Source organism: Passer montanus, unplaced genomic scaffold (genome assembly GCF_014805655.1).
Source record: "Passer montanus isolate IOZ18808 unplaced genomic scaffold, ASM1480565v1 scaffold3, whole genome shotgun sequence".
Lineage (NCBI taxonomy): Eukaryota > Metazoa > Chordata > Aves > Passeriformes > Passeridae > Passer > Passer montanus.
Window position 1 is genome coordinate 6,880,298 of NW_024367707.1, and position 15,616 is coordinate 6,895,913.

The 15,616-nt window shown below is 45.0% G+C and overlaps 1 protein-coding gene across 3 annotated transcripts in view; it reads right to left on the minus strand.

Annotated features, from left to right (window-relative positions):
• NHS (NHS actin remodeling regulator) overlaps positions 1–13,029 on the minus strand; it is a 243,644-nt gene extending 230,615 nt beyond the window's left edge. For all 3 annotated transcript variants that reach the window (XM_039714308.1, XM_039714309.1, XM_039714305.1), the window contains exon 1: positions 12,316–13,029. In XM_039714308.1, the coding sequence (XP_039570242.1) occupies positions 12,316–12,715 (400 nt within the window). In that variant the 5' untranslated portion in view covers positions 12,716–13,029. The remainder of the gene's footprint in view (positions 1–12,315) is intronic.
• Positions 13,030–15,616: the final 2,587 nt, after the last annotated feature.

Here is a 15,616-nt window from a genome sequence, read left to right on the forward strand (position 1 = left end):
AGTTTGTCTCAGTCAGCTCCAGCCTTCAATGCTAGAGCACTTAATTATGCTATCCAACATTCAGCTCTAGGGCTCTGTCCATCTGGCTCACGCCACTAGAATCAAGAAGCTACAGAAGAGCAGACTGCAGCAAACAAGGTCAGTATGTGCCAACTTCTGTAGAGACATATTTAACAAGCCCAAGGTTGGACTGTCTCAAAAGGGAACAAAGGTACGGGTTTCACCTCTTTGTGAAAACAAATACAACACATTCCTTTAGTGCATCTGCAAATGACACTGCATCACAGAATCACAGAATGAACTAGGTTGGAAAAGACCTTTTGAGATCATCAAGTCCACCCTATGACCCAGATTTGCATCACTTTACCTTTCACTTACCCATCTGTTTTCCTGGAAGATTTTATTTCATTAACTTGGCTTTACTATGTTTTAATTTTATTTTTCAACCTTTGCTGTAATATAGCAGGGGCAGTTCATTCAAAATCAAAGTTTTTACTCTTGCAAGTATGCGAGTACCAAACAGTAGAATTTCCACATCTCTAAGCAAGATGTATCTCACTTCTGATCACCAATTACATGCAGTAGAAGAGTTTCCATCAACAACATCACAGTCTCTGTGTCCAAACTTATCTTCCATTGAGAGAAGGAGGGAATGGCAAGGAAGTGAACTCAACCATGAGATGCTTTTGGATGAAGATGCAAAGTCAAAACAAGCAAAAAACAAGATACATCAATTACCTTCAATTTTTACCTATGTAATGAGAGGTGGAGTACTAAATATTTTCTCTCATTTGACCAGTTTGCTGCTAATATCACTGTAAATTTCTTCTCCCATTCATCAAACTTTCCTAATCCCAGTGACCAATACAACGTTGTCCAATCTTTCTACTGGGCTTCCTCTCCATTATCTAGATAAGCATTTCTTTCTGTATATCTGTATATACATATGTGTGTGTGTGTGTGTGTGTGTGTACACAAAGTTGTTCCTCCTCTAGTGACACACAGAATTCTGAGGAAGAACCTCTTGTTTTTCTTCCTCATTGAGGAAAACCTATTTCAATTGTCATTCAAGAAGGTCTGCACAAAAATGGGCACACTTACTTATTTTATGGTGGCCAAACCTTTTAGTCTCACAGTCCAGGATGCTGCTTATCAAGACACATCTAAAGCCAAACAAGACTCAGAAAGGAAATAATCAGCCTGAGCTATGATATTTTGCAGTACCCTCTTATTTTCTTTAACTAATTGCCATTCTACTGGGTTCTTAGGAACAGGCAGATAAATGAAAGATACTTTTAATCTACACTAATAATTTGTGTTCAGTTCCACTTGGACAATTTCATAAATGAATAGGCACATTATAGCTGCTGAATGTAGCTGTAACCCATTCATTCATTTACAGACACAGTACTTCTCAAATACAGGTGTTCATTTTCACATGTGCCTGTAGGCACATGATTTTATTGTTGGATCTGAAAGAGAATCATACTCTAAATTTTGGGTGTATTGACAGAGGTCCCTAAAAATATTTACAGCACAAACTGGGTAAATATCCTAGGTCATACTTCAATCTGGATGCTGATTCACATCAGCTAACAGAGATCTATAATTAATGATAAACCTTCAGGTGAGCCTCCTAGTCTCCCTTAGGAGGGTTTTGTCCAGAGCACAGCCTATCCAACCTCTGTCTTGGCACCAAGGCTAAATCAAGCCCGTGGCAGCTGTAACAGAGGCCTAAAAATATTACAGAAGTAATGAAGTAGTGATACTTATTTTAGAATATTAGCAGAGTAATGATTGCCACAAAATACACTTCAGCTACAGTGCAATTTGAAAGTACAGGAACTTAAACCAGTGCTTTTAATGTGCCAGGCACAATGAGTGCATTTACAACATCTATTAAAAGGAGGTTACGTTTGGGGAAGGGGGATAATTACATCTTTGCAGGTAGTTTATTAACTGAACAAGACAGCACCACATTAAAGATAATCAATGGAGAATAAACCACAGTTGTAAAAATTAATACTGTTCATTCACACCACAAAGGGAGTGAGGGGGCAGTGTCTGTGCTATTAAGACAGAAGTAAAAGTATAGCCCTGTGGAACCACCATGAGAAGAAGAGCAAAGGATAGGATGGCACAAAATGAAAGTCATCCAAAGCATAAGTTTCAAAAAAACAATATTGAAATTGAAAATAAATAATCAGCAATTCTGGAGGGGAAAGAAGAATACGAACAACCAGTTTTGCAAACAGTGGAACTAATGAAGCCTGGTTTTCTCCAGCTTTTATGCCATGCAAAGACTGACTTTCACACTGAAGTGAACGTGAGCTCCAACTGGATTGGTACATTTATATGGGATTCCTTCCCCAGTGGATTTTCTCATTTCTAATAAAGAACAAGACCTTCCTCCAAATGCAGTAGGAATAATCTGTCCTCTCCTTTACCTGGCAGTCTCTTTCATGATCTCTACATTGTGGCAATGTAGTTGAAATTGTAGCTGAGTAACAAAGATAAAATTTATGAATGGCTGGTGTGAGATACCCAGGCACACCCACCCCTTTCCCTGCTATACATACAGAATGTGCTATTCCTAAATTCTTGTTTTGGATAAGAAACAAGGCTAAAACAGTTCTGCCAAAATAATCCAACTTATGGGGAAAATTTGTCTTTGGTATGTTAACCGTGTGCAAGGCTTCAGGCAATTTTCTGCAGAGACCAAGACCTCGGGTTCCTGCAGCAATACTTGCTGCAAGAACAGTCAGCACAGGAGGGGAGATGAGATCTCCTCAGTGTGCTGAGATAGGAGCCTCTGTGGTGATTTCATCTGCTGGGGTAGAGGAGGGCCAGAGGAGCTGAGTTTAGTACAGCCTGGAGCAGAAGAACCAATCAGAAGGGGGTTTGCATAAGCATGAGAAAGTCATCCCCCCCCCCCAAAAAAATACAAGAAAGAAAAAAAGCTTGCATTAAAAATGTGGGCTGTGCAGAGCTATGCAGTTTCCAGGGTTAAGGCTGGGCATATGAAAGTCAGTGGTCAATCCATGATATAATATTCCTTTTCTTAGAAATTAATTAAGATACATGTCCTGACTCTCCTCCTGTACACAACTCTTAAACCAAAAACCACTTCACCAAAGAAAAGACCATGCCTATGACAAGAACTAGCCTTCTTTTTCCTGCAATTAATAAACTTTACAGGGAAAAAAAATGATAGAACTGGGTAGTATCCATTCTTTGGACTTACTCTGATTTGCATAGTAAGCATTAAATCGTAATTAATCTCTTGTTTCACTTAAAATTAAATCACCCCTTATCACATATCACTAAGTACTGGATGCAGTGAAACATGTATAGCATTTTTAAAAAGTTAGGAAAAAAAAGATAAAACTGGGTAGTATCCATTCTTTGGACTTTGATTTGCATAGTAAGCATTAAATTATAATTAATCTCTTGTTTCACTTAAAATTAAATCACCCCTTATCACATATCACTAAGTACTGGATGTAGTGAAACACGTATAGCATCTTTAAAAAGTTTGCCTCTGAGCATCAGAGCAAGTTATTGCTGCCTATCTTGAATTTCATCATCCAGAACATCTGATTTCTGCAACCATGGACATGGCTTCTGAAGAGAACAATGCTTGGCAATGCCTTTTTGGGAAAGAAAAAAAAATCAGGAAAAATTGAGCATGCACAGAGAGCCCAGTTTTGCCTTTAAAGCAATCCAAAGCTTCTGGAATTTCTCAGTGCACCTTACATATTCTGCTCCTAAGAATGACCCAATTCTGTAGCCACTGATACACACATCTTCAAGAAGGATTAGCGCCTTTTTCCCCCCAGCTCACCCTCTGTCCAGGTCAACTTAAAAGTCTGTTCAAACATTGTCAAGATAACAAAAAACACTTTGAGAAGGCAGGGAGAAAAGCTGCAGAGGCCTGAAGATTCTGTGCATATTTATAGCACAAACACATGCTCATTCCCCTTAATCACATGCACACTCTCGCAAGACGTCTCCTCCAAACTTTCTCAGGGACTTGGTCTGAGTGGCTGTAGTTCAAAGTCCAACTGCCTTGGTAGCTGAAAAGAAAGAGAAAACCATGGTGGCTTTGTGAGAATTACAGTGATCTTATTAAAAAAAAAGTATGTCACTCTCTGCTGGGACTTAACATGGCAGTGCCATGCAGCACTCATTGAACTGAGCAGCATTTCAAGCACACAGTTCCTGGTATAATAAGACTACAGGCTTAATTAGGATCCTATCAGTATTGCTTTTTTCCTGCCTTCAGCCAAGAAGGTATAAGAAAAGATTGTCCAACACAGATACTGCAATTTAAAGTCTCAAGTTAAGAACACAGTGGGTGTATATCTACTATAAAATCTACCCCAAAAACATGCCAGTTGTTAAACTAAGCAGTGCATTAGAAGCAGTTAGATATAATGAGAATGTAAATGGAAAGTATTCTAGAGAGATATTTCAGCTAAAAACAGCATACACACTATGCTATCTTTTATTTTAATCATGCTTTAAGCCCTGCCTTTTTGAACTTTTTATAAATTCTCCTATCTCCCTTTGCAGTTACTTACATATTGGTATATAAATTCAAAGACGAGAAGCAATTAGGAATGAAGCGAAGACTCCCTCTCTTGATGCTAATACATCAAAGGAAGTGAAAAAAAACCTTCCCCCCTCATACACACTGGGTAACACAGAGAGTTCTGCTCTTCACAGCCTAATAGCTCAAGTAGTTCCAATCGAGAGTCTGATGTCAGCCTCTGATTACATGGAGATGCCAAGCGATTGGAAAGAGTGGCTTTTGAGAAATCCCAGCTCTCTGACTCCGGCGACCACGCAACCTTGCAACAATGCATTTAAAACACACACATATATTACTCACATCAGCTGGTCCTATTTTTTCCCCACTGTGGAGATTACAACATTGCTATTAAGTTTCCTGGGGTATCTGCTTGCTTTAGGTACATGGTTGAAGGAAATGTGTCAGATCAGGGGCTTTTTTAAACAGCTGTCCCTCCCCTGCACCCGATCTCTTTTGCTGTCCAGTTTGGAGAGAGGAAGAACCAGGTGCTGCTTTTAAACAGACACTTCAGAAATCTGCTTTTGTCTGAATGGAGAAGAAGAGGTTGGGACTGGCTCATGGCAGGGATCAGTAAGGACTGTTCCCATTCTTTTTCTGCACCTTTGCACATCTCTGCCAGATCAGCCTAATCCGATCCTCAGAACTGAAGCCTCAGAACAGGTAAACCTATGTAAGAAATGCCAACAAAACCTGATTCTGCTGATTCAAAACAGCAGCCGAGTGGCATCCTGAAATTGGGTATTTATATTTCCTTCCTGCAAGTCCTTCCCTCAGTCCAAGGACATTTGAGAACTGTGCAAGAGTTTTTTGGAAACACTCCAGGCCCTTAATCTTTCAAAAAGGAAAATTGCTTTCTCTTATGCATCGAAATCAACAGGTGAATGACCTCCCCACACCCTCAGCAAGTTACCAGAGTCCGTTTATTTCTTAATCACCTTATCTCCCCTGTATGAGCAGGGAAATTAACCAAAAGTAGGAATGACTCCATTGATTTCACTGGAACATCCATCTTATGTTTCTGTATGAACACAAACATTATGCTATTAAGGCTTTTAAATAGAATCATGGAGTTTTAAAAGGGGCTGTAGGAAGAATTTCTGTTAAACCCTTAGATCCACAGTAAGTTCATGTCTCTTACAGGTCTGGTTCTATTTTCTCTGCAGCTTTGCTCCTGTGTAAAAGAGACCTTATTGGTTTTAAAGGAGCTAAAACATTTCTAGCAGAATTTCTAATAAGCCCACTGGAGACTCTTGCTTGGCCCTTGAGCATGAGCCAGAAAGAAGCTGCAGTAACTACTATGATAGTACACAGCTGTGTAGCTGCAGTGAGATGGAAATTGAGCACTGAATGTTTTTTGATATGTTTTGGTTTTTTTTAACTGGCAGGCTCTCCATCTATCAACCAAATCCCCAAACATTCAAACCTGGTACATTAGCTTAAGTACTATTTGCGGAATGATAAGCAAGGAGCTATAGAACAGGCAAAGGCTTTCTGAGCTACACCAGTGGAAGACCAAGAAAATTACACTCAGCAAAACTCTAGAAGACTTACACCTGTATAACAGGGAATGGCTTTGGAGGAAAACCACTGCTTTCTGCTCTTCATCTGTTACCAGGCTGTGCCAAAGTCTAGTGAGTCTACCTGAGCACTGAGCTCTCAGAGCCTTGCCAATGAGCATCTCACTGGCCTTGGCAGGACAAAGGATTTTAGACTATGCTTTTATCTGCAACGAGACCAGAGTCTGCATTCCACAAGCTAACAGGACTGAAAGTGACAAACCCAGCTTTCAAAAAGTTACATCTCTGCCAAAGCCACCTGACAAATTCCATCCCATTACCTTTTATCACATACTAAATGCGTGAGAAAAAAATACCTCAAGCAAAGCCTCTGAATGGTTGTGTTCCTGTGTTAAAGGTCTTCTATCACCATGTTGTAAACAAAGATAAGGCATTTTTCTGCTAAATGACAGTACTCTAGCTAATGGTGCTCTAATAATGTTAAGGTAAAGTGGGGATGGGGTCCTTAAATGAGCAGGTTTTTCTTCCTCTGTCCCTTTGTTGTTCTGACAGCAGTAAAGGTAGAAGGAAAGCCCATGCTTTGGCCTCCCTCTCCTTTCCACTCTGCTAATGTGCCATCAATCCTCTGCATTTAGAAGATACCAGGCACTCAGGAAATTCTCAAACATTCCCACACCCACAGCTTGGGTTATTGACATTCATGGGCAAACTACAGGCAAGTGTACCAGAGAGGTGAGTTCTGTGACACAAATGAGTACACAGTGACCAGCACAACACCAACAAACCAAACCTGGCAAGTAAAGCCAAAAGCCTTTCTCCTTCTCCAAAATGACAAGTGAAGAGGTTGTGTCATTCCATTCAGGCAGGTAAAGGAAACAAAGCTGAAAGTGATGGATTACTGTATCCAGTGTACAGCTGCTTTTCTTTGGGGTTTTATTCTGCACTCAACAAAGACTTGCCAATTAATATAATTTCAGTGTACAAAGGGAGCTCTGAATTCATCCTCTTGCTTCATGTCCCCCAGGTTACATTAGTGCGCACCTCTGAAAGTGTAACTACCCTCACACTTAGGCTCACTAACTATAAAGGACAATAATACAAAGTTAAAGGAAGCTAGGAGTCTCTTCTGTTTTGTCTCCAGCAGTATCGGAGATATTTTTACGTAAATGTATCCAAGCCATGGAGCTGCCCCTCAGTACCACAGAAAATCCATACAATGAAAATTGCACTTTGAATCTCAAGGCTCTTGAGAAGCTGAGATAAAGTGCAACACTTATCCTACCAACATGGATGCTTTTTTCTTTCAAGATGCATCTACTCTTAAGGTCTTATGTACCTCCCTGAAGATCTCTGCAAGGATGCTCACAATCCTAAGCCTGGGATGACCTTACAATGCAACTGAATTTTGAGATGGAAGCATGACAATTACTTGATTACATTTCAACAGCAATTGAGACTTCAGCACATTAAGTCAAGGAGGAGGAGGTGCATTTTCTGATGAGCTCTGGCTCCAATATATGCTTTGTAAAAATGTTAGGATTGTGGCAGAAAACACATTAAAACCTTATAAGGGATTAAACATTTCCCTGCAGTGCTCAAAACCCAAACAGAAAAGCATTATATCAGTGTGGTTAAAAGCCACACTAACAAAAACCCCAAACCAAACAAAATCAAACCAAAACCACCTAAAAAGCATAAGGAAAGAGACTAAAAGCAAGAGTGAAACTTGCCAGGCTGCTCTCAGTAGCCAACTTCAATCAAACAGAATAAACTAATGCAAAGCCTAAAATTATAAAGAATCAGTTCAGAGCTGTCTTTTTTATCTCAATACTGACACTTCAGGAAAAAAGAAAATCCTACAGAGGAGCTCACTGTAGAGATCCAAGGGCCTCTGAAGAGCAGAGTAACAAGGGAGATCCCCACACTTGGAAGCAGCTCCATCACTAACTCAGCAAATAGCAAAATCAGGAATGGAAAAGCAGAGCAATGAAGATACAGCAGGCAACTTCTGGAAACCATACAGCTTTTAGAAAGATTGGCTACTGGTAACACATTGATGCTTTTGAAAAAAAGTCTGGAATGTGTGGAATTCTCTGGGATGCCAGGGTGCAAAAAGGATCTCATTAGCTAGGGCTTTCAAAATCTGCTGCCTGGTTGTTGCCTATTATTCAGAAAGCAAGATGGCTTACATCATCAGTTTCTGTAAAGTACAATATTCCACTTAAACTGCCACATCTCTAGTCCCCTAGACTGAGAAATCATCTTTCCAAATAACCACAGAGGCACAGAGTCCCAAGTTACACACTAGTCCAGCACTTCGATGTTTCCGTATTACCAAGATAATCAAGCATCTAATAATAAAACTGGGCAGGACCACACTGCTCAGTTCTCTTGCTGCCAACAAGAATACTCTAAGCAACATCCAGACTGACAACAATCATGTTATTCCCCCATGTTTCGGCTTTAGAAACATACTCTGGAACTGCTCACGATGAAAAGCAGTGGAGTGGCAGAAGGGCAAAGTAGTTGGTTCAGGAGCTGAAGAGGAAAGCATTTCTCACCATTGTTTCTCTTACATTCAGAGGACAGGAAAGAATTCATATTTGCAAGATGCTGGCTGGCCAGAGGCTTAAAAGAAAGATGAAAGGACAAGCAGCATCTGGAGAGGCAGAGGTGAGGGACCTTGAGTTTTTGAAGATGACCTGCTTGCAACTGCCCAGAATCCATTCTTTATTGTGCCTAACAAAGTTTTCCAATCACACAGAACAGTGACAAAAACAAAGGGCAACACATAGGTAAATACCTTTACCAGCAGCTTAGTAGAGGACTTTAAATACTTTTCTTAAAGCAGAACATACACATACTTGCAAATGTTCACCAATGCAACACCAACAGAGCTGAGAATGTTAAGGCCTGGTGAAAATGACAGCAGTAGTGCTAAGCATTACTGGAAAAATGCCAATTTTAATTAATTTTAATTCTTCGTTAATATTCCCTGAATCCAACATAGATGTTTTAATATAATAATACATAATTTTCAGTATAATATACAACATTACTGTATTATATGCAAAACTGTAAAAACTGTAAAACTGTATTATATGGTATTTCCAAGAGAACTCCTTTCCTGCTCCCCTTCCCCTTGGTATCATCTCTGCAATTGCCAAGGAATGGCATTCTGGGCAAGGAATGCCCCTCTAACCACTGGCTCCAATAGCTCTTGAGATGGCATTAGCCCATAATTTCCTTTTCCTAATGCAGCCTGAGTGTTCACAGGGGAATCTCAGAATACAGCTGGCTTATGAGGCCTGGAGGAAAAGACCTTCCACTGTCACAGCTCAATATCTGGGGTGTGTCCAGCACCATTATTCTCAAATCACTGCACTGCATTTGAAGTTGGAATATGAAGAATGTCTCACTGTGGCAAGATAGGCTCGTAGTTTTAAACTGAATACTTGAAAAACTTGTGGTTGGGCTGCACTGTTCTGGAGTTAACATCCCAGTACAGTGTCAATGCACCAATGAGCCCAGCCCCTCCAGACTCATAACATGCAATAAACTCAATGCAGCCATTACAGTCATGCCATGGGTGGGGTGGCTGCATGCCTGTCACCAGCTTGTTCCTTGTGGTTGTGAGTCCAAACCTCCAGCCAGTTCTGAATAATTCTTAGATGTGTAATTTGGGCTGGACAGCCAAAAGACAGCCCTGAGGCCATCCCATCATTTCCATGCTCACCACAGGAGATAGAAATCAGTATGCCTTAATGTGATGCTGATAAGGTCCTGGGCAGATCTGTGACCACCTGTGATTGCTCTCTTGGTTTCAAAAAAACAACTGGGTGTAGTAACTTGAGTGTAATACTTTCAGGAGTGAATTATGTAGGCACTTCATGCATAAAACAAACATTAGCATAGTCTTGCTGAAAGGAATAATGAAGGAGGAGGCGTCAGCCCAGAGAGGAGAAAGCACACTATCATTATACACTACAGGGAAGATGGGCAGCTCCCTGCCAGGCAGTTTTATCTGTCCCTCAGGAATAGTGAGCAGGCTGGAGGCCAAAGGGAGGTATTGCTCTGGGGGTGTATGGATTTTGGGGGAATGTGAGGAGATAATGTGTAGAGTGGTGCTGTTCAGCTCTGGGTCTCAGCTGAGACGTTCAGATGCAGCACTATGCAAATGCAGCTCTGCTGATCCAACACTGGAGGGGGAATAAAAGCAGCCAGAGGAGGCAAACAAGTTGACTGTTCCTGTACATTGGATTGTATCAAGCCTATCACCTTTAGGGAAGATGTGGTGCAGCGCTGCATGGAGAGAAGTGATGAGGACAGGGAGGTGTGCTGTGAGCAGCTGTGCAGCTGCAGGCAAGACACACACCTACAGGAGGATGGGTGGGGGCAAAGCCCAGCGTTGTGGAGGATCCCTTGGCTGACCAGACCTAGGGACACCTGCAGATCTGTTGGTGGCACTGTGCTGTATACAAGAGGAAGGAGGAACAGCTGGCAAACACAGGGAAGATTGTGACCAAAAATTTCGCCCCTCTTAAAGAGAGAAGGATTTAAGAGAAAAACAAACACTAAAAAAAATTTATCATCACAGGGATAAAGCCAGACTCTCTAATTAAGCAGATGACATAACTGTGCTGTAATATCAAGATTTTACTCTGTGATTTGCAAACAAGCTGCACTTGCACAATCCAGAAAGAAAAAAGCCATACAGATTAGAACAGCTAAGCTCTGCTCTCACTTACATAGTATATACCCACACTTACTCAGCTCAAAAGACCTACAGATGAGAATGTGATACGAGGAGTTTCATTTCCTCAGACAGTTCCCTCACTAGTCCAGCCAAGCCTCCTTCTCACTGCAGTTTCCAATCACAGCCAAGCACTCTGCTCTGATTACACACTCATCCTGAAACCACAAAAAATCTCCCTCGGTCTCATCTATGGTTGGTGCACATTAATACATCCCCAGCGAAGTCACTGTCACTGTACAGATGCTGAGTATGCAGCTCAAATACCGTTGAACACTTAAGGCTTGATTCTGTTAATCAGGACAGCTTCACTGATCCTACAAGAGTTGCGTATATTCCACAAAGCTCCAAAGGGGAGGAAATCCAAAGCACAATTTTTTAAATGGCATATTTATGAAAAACACCTAGAAGAAGGTCTTACTTATCCTGGGGTAAACTCACTTTGCTGTACTTAGTGGAGCTACTAAGGATTTAGAGGGGTACAGCAAAAGGCAAAAACTAAGCCAAATTCTCCTTTCAAGCCACTGTTTTTCCTGAAACAAATACTGAGAGGTCAGAACCAATACCAATCTCTGCTACTCCAGACTTCCAACCCACAGCCCTATCTATCAAAAAACCCCACGTATCCACAAGTGCTTGGGAAGCATATGCACCAGCGAGAGTACAAAATCTTTACACTGCTGTGAACACGAGCCATATTCAGCAGAAATCAGCAGCTGTTAGGACTACAGAGCTTTTCACTGCTTTTATAGTTTGGGTGGAGAAGAAATAGGATTCAAGCACTGCTCATAACGCAAGTTCTATATTGCCTTGATCTTTATCCTCCTCCCCCTTCTCCACCCTCCCCTCTTCGCTCTTCAGGGCCACTCTTTAAACAGAAAGAAGTCATTAGCCAAACTTCCCTTATTTTATGGCCCCGACAGTTAGGTAACGACGAAGCAGTTTTATTACTTCTACTAAAGAGCGTTCGATCGGGAATTCAGAGACACTTCTAAGGGGAAGATATCTGTCGGGGAAGGGGGACAGGCCGGCAAAGGGAGAAAACCCAAATATGCCCGAGTGCGGCGGATCATCTCCATCAGCCCCGGCGCCCAGCTGACAGACCTCGTCCCCCTCCCTGGCCAAACCCTTGGCTGCAGAAGATGCGTCCCGAGAGCCCCGCCAGCCAGCTCCTTACGTAAGGCACAAACCACTGACATCATCCCTCCCGCCGGCATCGCCGCGGCGCCCGCAGACCCGACCCGACCCGCGCCCGCCCGCTCCCTTCCCACTCTGCTGCCCCGCCAGGGCTCTTTTCCCACCGACTCCGGCCCCAAACTTTGCACGGCAGGTTGCCAGGGGATGGCTTTCCCCGCCGGGCGCCCCGTGCCGCGGTGCGCTCCATCCATCCGGCGGTGCGCCCCATCCATGCCGCGGTGCTCCCCATCCATCCCGCATTCCGTGGTACTTACGCACTGCCTCCTGCTTGGGGTCGAGGCCGCGCACGGCTCCCTGGAGGCCGGCGATGCGGCCGTGCAGCGCCCGTACGCGGCGGTGGGTACCCTGGATGTCAGCCTCGACCTCCTGGAAAAGGGTGCAGGCGTGCCGGGCCACGTCGGAGAGCTGTCGGAGGATCCGCGACAGGGCTACGTTGCTGACCGCGCAGAGGTCCAGCACCATCAGCACCGCTGCCGCCTCCCTCTCCCCGCCGCCCGCCGCCTCGGCGCCCTCGCTCGCCGCTCCCGGCTCCTCCGGCGGCGGGTCCCGCGGCGGCGGCGGCGGCTCCGCGCCCCAGCTCTCCTCCAGCACGGAGGCGGCGGGCTGCCGCCGGCACAGCCGCTGCGGCTCCACGGTCCGCTTGGCGAAGGGCATGGCCGAGCCCTCGGCCGGAGCTCTCCCGGGCTCCCGCGGGCACTGGCGGGGAACGCTGCCCTCCTCCTCTTCCTCCTCCTCGTCCTTCTCCTCCTGGCCGCCGCCGCTGCTCCTTGCCCGCCGCCGTCACTCGCGGGCGGCCGCCGGCGGGCGGCTCATCGCCTCGCTCCCTCCCTGCCGCCGAGCATCCGCCGCTGCCGCTGCCGCCGCGGGGAGCCGGGGCACATCCGCGCCGCCTCGCTCGCTCGCTCGCTCTCACGCCGTCCCGCTCCGGCGGCGGGTGTGAAGGGGCGGCCCGAAAACCCGGAGACAGGAATCCCGCGGCCGCGAGGAGGAGCAAGCCGCCGAGCCTCCCGCCCGGGCGAGCGGCGGGGCGGGGGCGGGGGCCAGCCCCTCTCCTCTCCACGGACAGCAGTGCTCAGGTGAAAGAGAAGCTGCTTCGAGGGGCAGGAGGGAACCCGAGTCGGCAGGGCCCCGGTGCTGCGGGAGGGTGGTGCCCGCCCACTGGTGTCGCCTCCCGGGGCACCGCGGGGGGTGTGGCACTCCCTGAAGTCAGGTGCGTGCACTTGGGCACCGGCTTCTTAGGAGGTGTCGGGGAAAGCTGGGTTCCCGTCAGACAAGGAGCGCTGCTTCTGATGCAGCACAGCTCAGCTTGCGTGCATACACTTCTGAAAGGTGAACGTGCCTAACAGGCAGGCATGAAATCTGAACACAAACTCTGAATGATCGGTAGTGAATTCCACTGAAAGAGGTGCTGTAAAAGGAGGTCCAGGCAGATGCAAATGCAGGCATTCCACAGTTTGGAAACAGCAGCTTGTTTGCCCACTTGACCTTAACTTGTCATCCTTGCACTCGAGTGTTGTGGTACAGTCTGTCATTACATGACCACATAGAGGCAGCTTTTAATTACCTCTGGTCAAATAGCCTGAGCTGCAGAGAGCATCACTGCCAGCCTGGTGATACATATACCCCACGTTCTGCAGAGGCACCGACCTGCTCCTGGGACAGGCTTAGGTTCAGAGGAGGATACAGCTGCTTTCACAGAGATCAGAGTCTGGGCTGATGAACTTTGCTGGCCCTGCTGCTGGCTTTTGGCATGGATCATTCATGTGCCTTCACGCTTTGCCTCTGGAAGGAAGACCACACCATGACACAAAGTCAGCTCAGGTCTTTAGCTCGGGTTTCTGACTTGGCTTGAAATGAGTCCCAGCCCTATGCTTGGGCAGGGAGGAAGGCGCAGAGCCTGTCCCAATCTCAGCACCACTTCCCCACAATTCCTGGGGGCTTGAAATTCAAGTGTGACCCAGTGGGAGCAAGCAGGGATGTGAGAGCTGACAGAGGTCCAGGGGCAGTGCTCAAACAGTACTAAAACTATTTATTGGACCCAAGATCAACCACTACTAAAATCACTGGGGTACTTGTACCCCACATTGCTGAGTTTCCTCTGCAGCTGGGAGGCTTTTAGCTCTTGTAATGAAGCATGGACTGTACTCCTCTTCCTAGCTGGGGGAGTCATGATATGTTATTTATAAGTCACTGAAAGGTATTTTAATATTTCACTTGAGATTCATAAAGCAGGGGGGAACTGTTAAGTTTTAATGCTTCAGGAAAAGCAGCAGCCGCCCAAACTGATGTGGGATCACAAGAAAAGGGCCAAGAAACAGCAGTATAGCATTACCAGGCAGGAGCAGGAGATACCCCTGAGGAAATCAGCTCATGCACTCATTTGGCCTCTCTCGGGAGCAAGATAAGCCCATGAATTGAGTCATAGGTAACAGGTAAAAGCTGCAAGGGGTGGGATTTTAGATTGCACCTTACCACAGCCTCTCAATTGCACCTACTCTCTGATCAGCTTGGACAGGACAAGAGCTGTGCAGTTCTCTTCCTTCCCTGGCAAACAGCACCTTGGTTCTGGCAGTATATCCCTACTCAACCTCAGCAAAGCTACCAGAAGCCAGTGTTTCCTCTTTATTTACTTTTCCCAGTCTGTTATTACTACTTCACATTACACAGACTCCATGGTCTCTTTTTTTGTCCCATGCTTGGAAAGGTAGAGCTTACCTTAGGGACCCTACTAGTCCCATGACAATTTGGTGACTTGAGTGCACAACACACAGCACCAAACCACACAGGAATGAACCTGTTTAAAGGAGGAATGTTCTGCCAAGTGTGTGCATCTTCACCATAAGGAGCATTTTTTCATTCTGAAGGTTTGCAGCATTACTGTTCTTCCCTGCACAAGTCTAGATGTTGCATTTTCCTTAGTTTTTCATTGCAAGCAGACCTGACTCCATATACAGCTTGGGTAAGGGGTACTGGTACACTCTACCAGGCAGGTGGGGATACTGTGTCACTTTCCTCTGGTCAGAACACTGTTCCTGTCTTTGCAGGCGCTGGGGAGTCAGTGCCCCAGTCATGCACTTACTATGTGGATTTTTTATCAATAATAATGTGTGGTGCAAATCCAAATTCAGTAGCTTCTCAGCTGCCCCCAGGATTGCTTTTGGTATGTCTGTTCAACAGCAGATGTAATAAGAGGGGAGCAGTCCCATAGGTTATCCTCAGACTCACCCAATGGATCTTTGGAGTCTCTTATGGCAAAAGGAGAGGAAAAAATTCTTCCATGGGGGATTTTGGATGTTGTCTCAGTCCTGAAGTGCCCCTCAGAGGTGCCAATCCCTCTGCACTGACTGGAGGTTTCTCTAGGCTGGAGTTAAACCTCAAGACCCAGAGTATTTAATTGGTGAACACATCAGCCTGGACCAACCAGCCATGTCTCTGGACTTCAAGAAGCACTTGCTGACCTCAGAGATTGAGACACGTCAGAAAGAATATGAGTCATGAACACAGATAAATAAGTGAAACGATTCCTTGTGTATTTATTTATGACAGGAAGAAAGC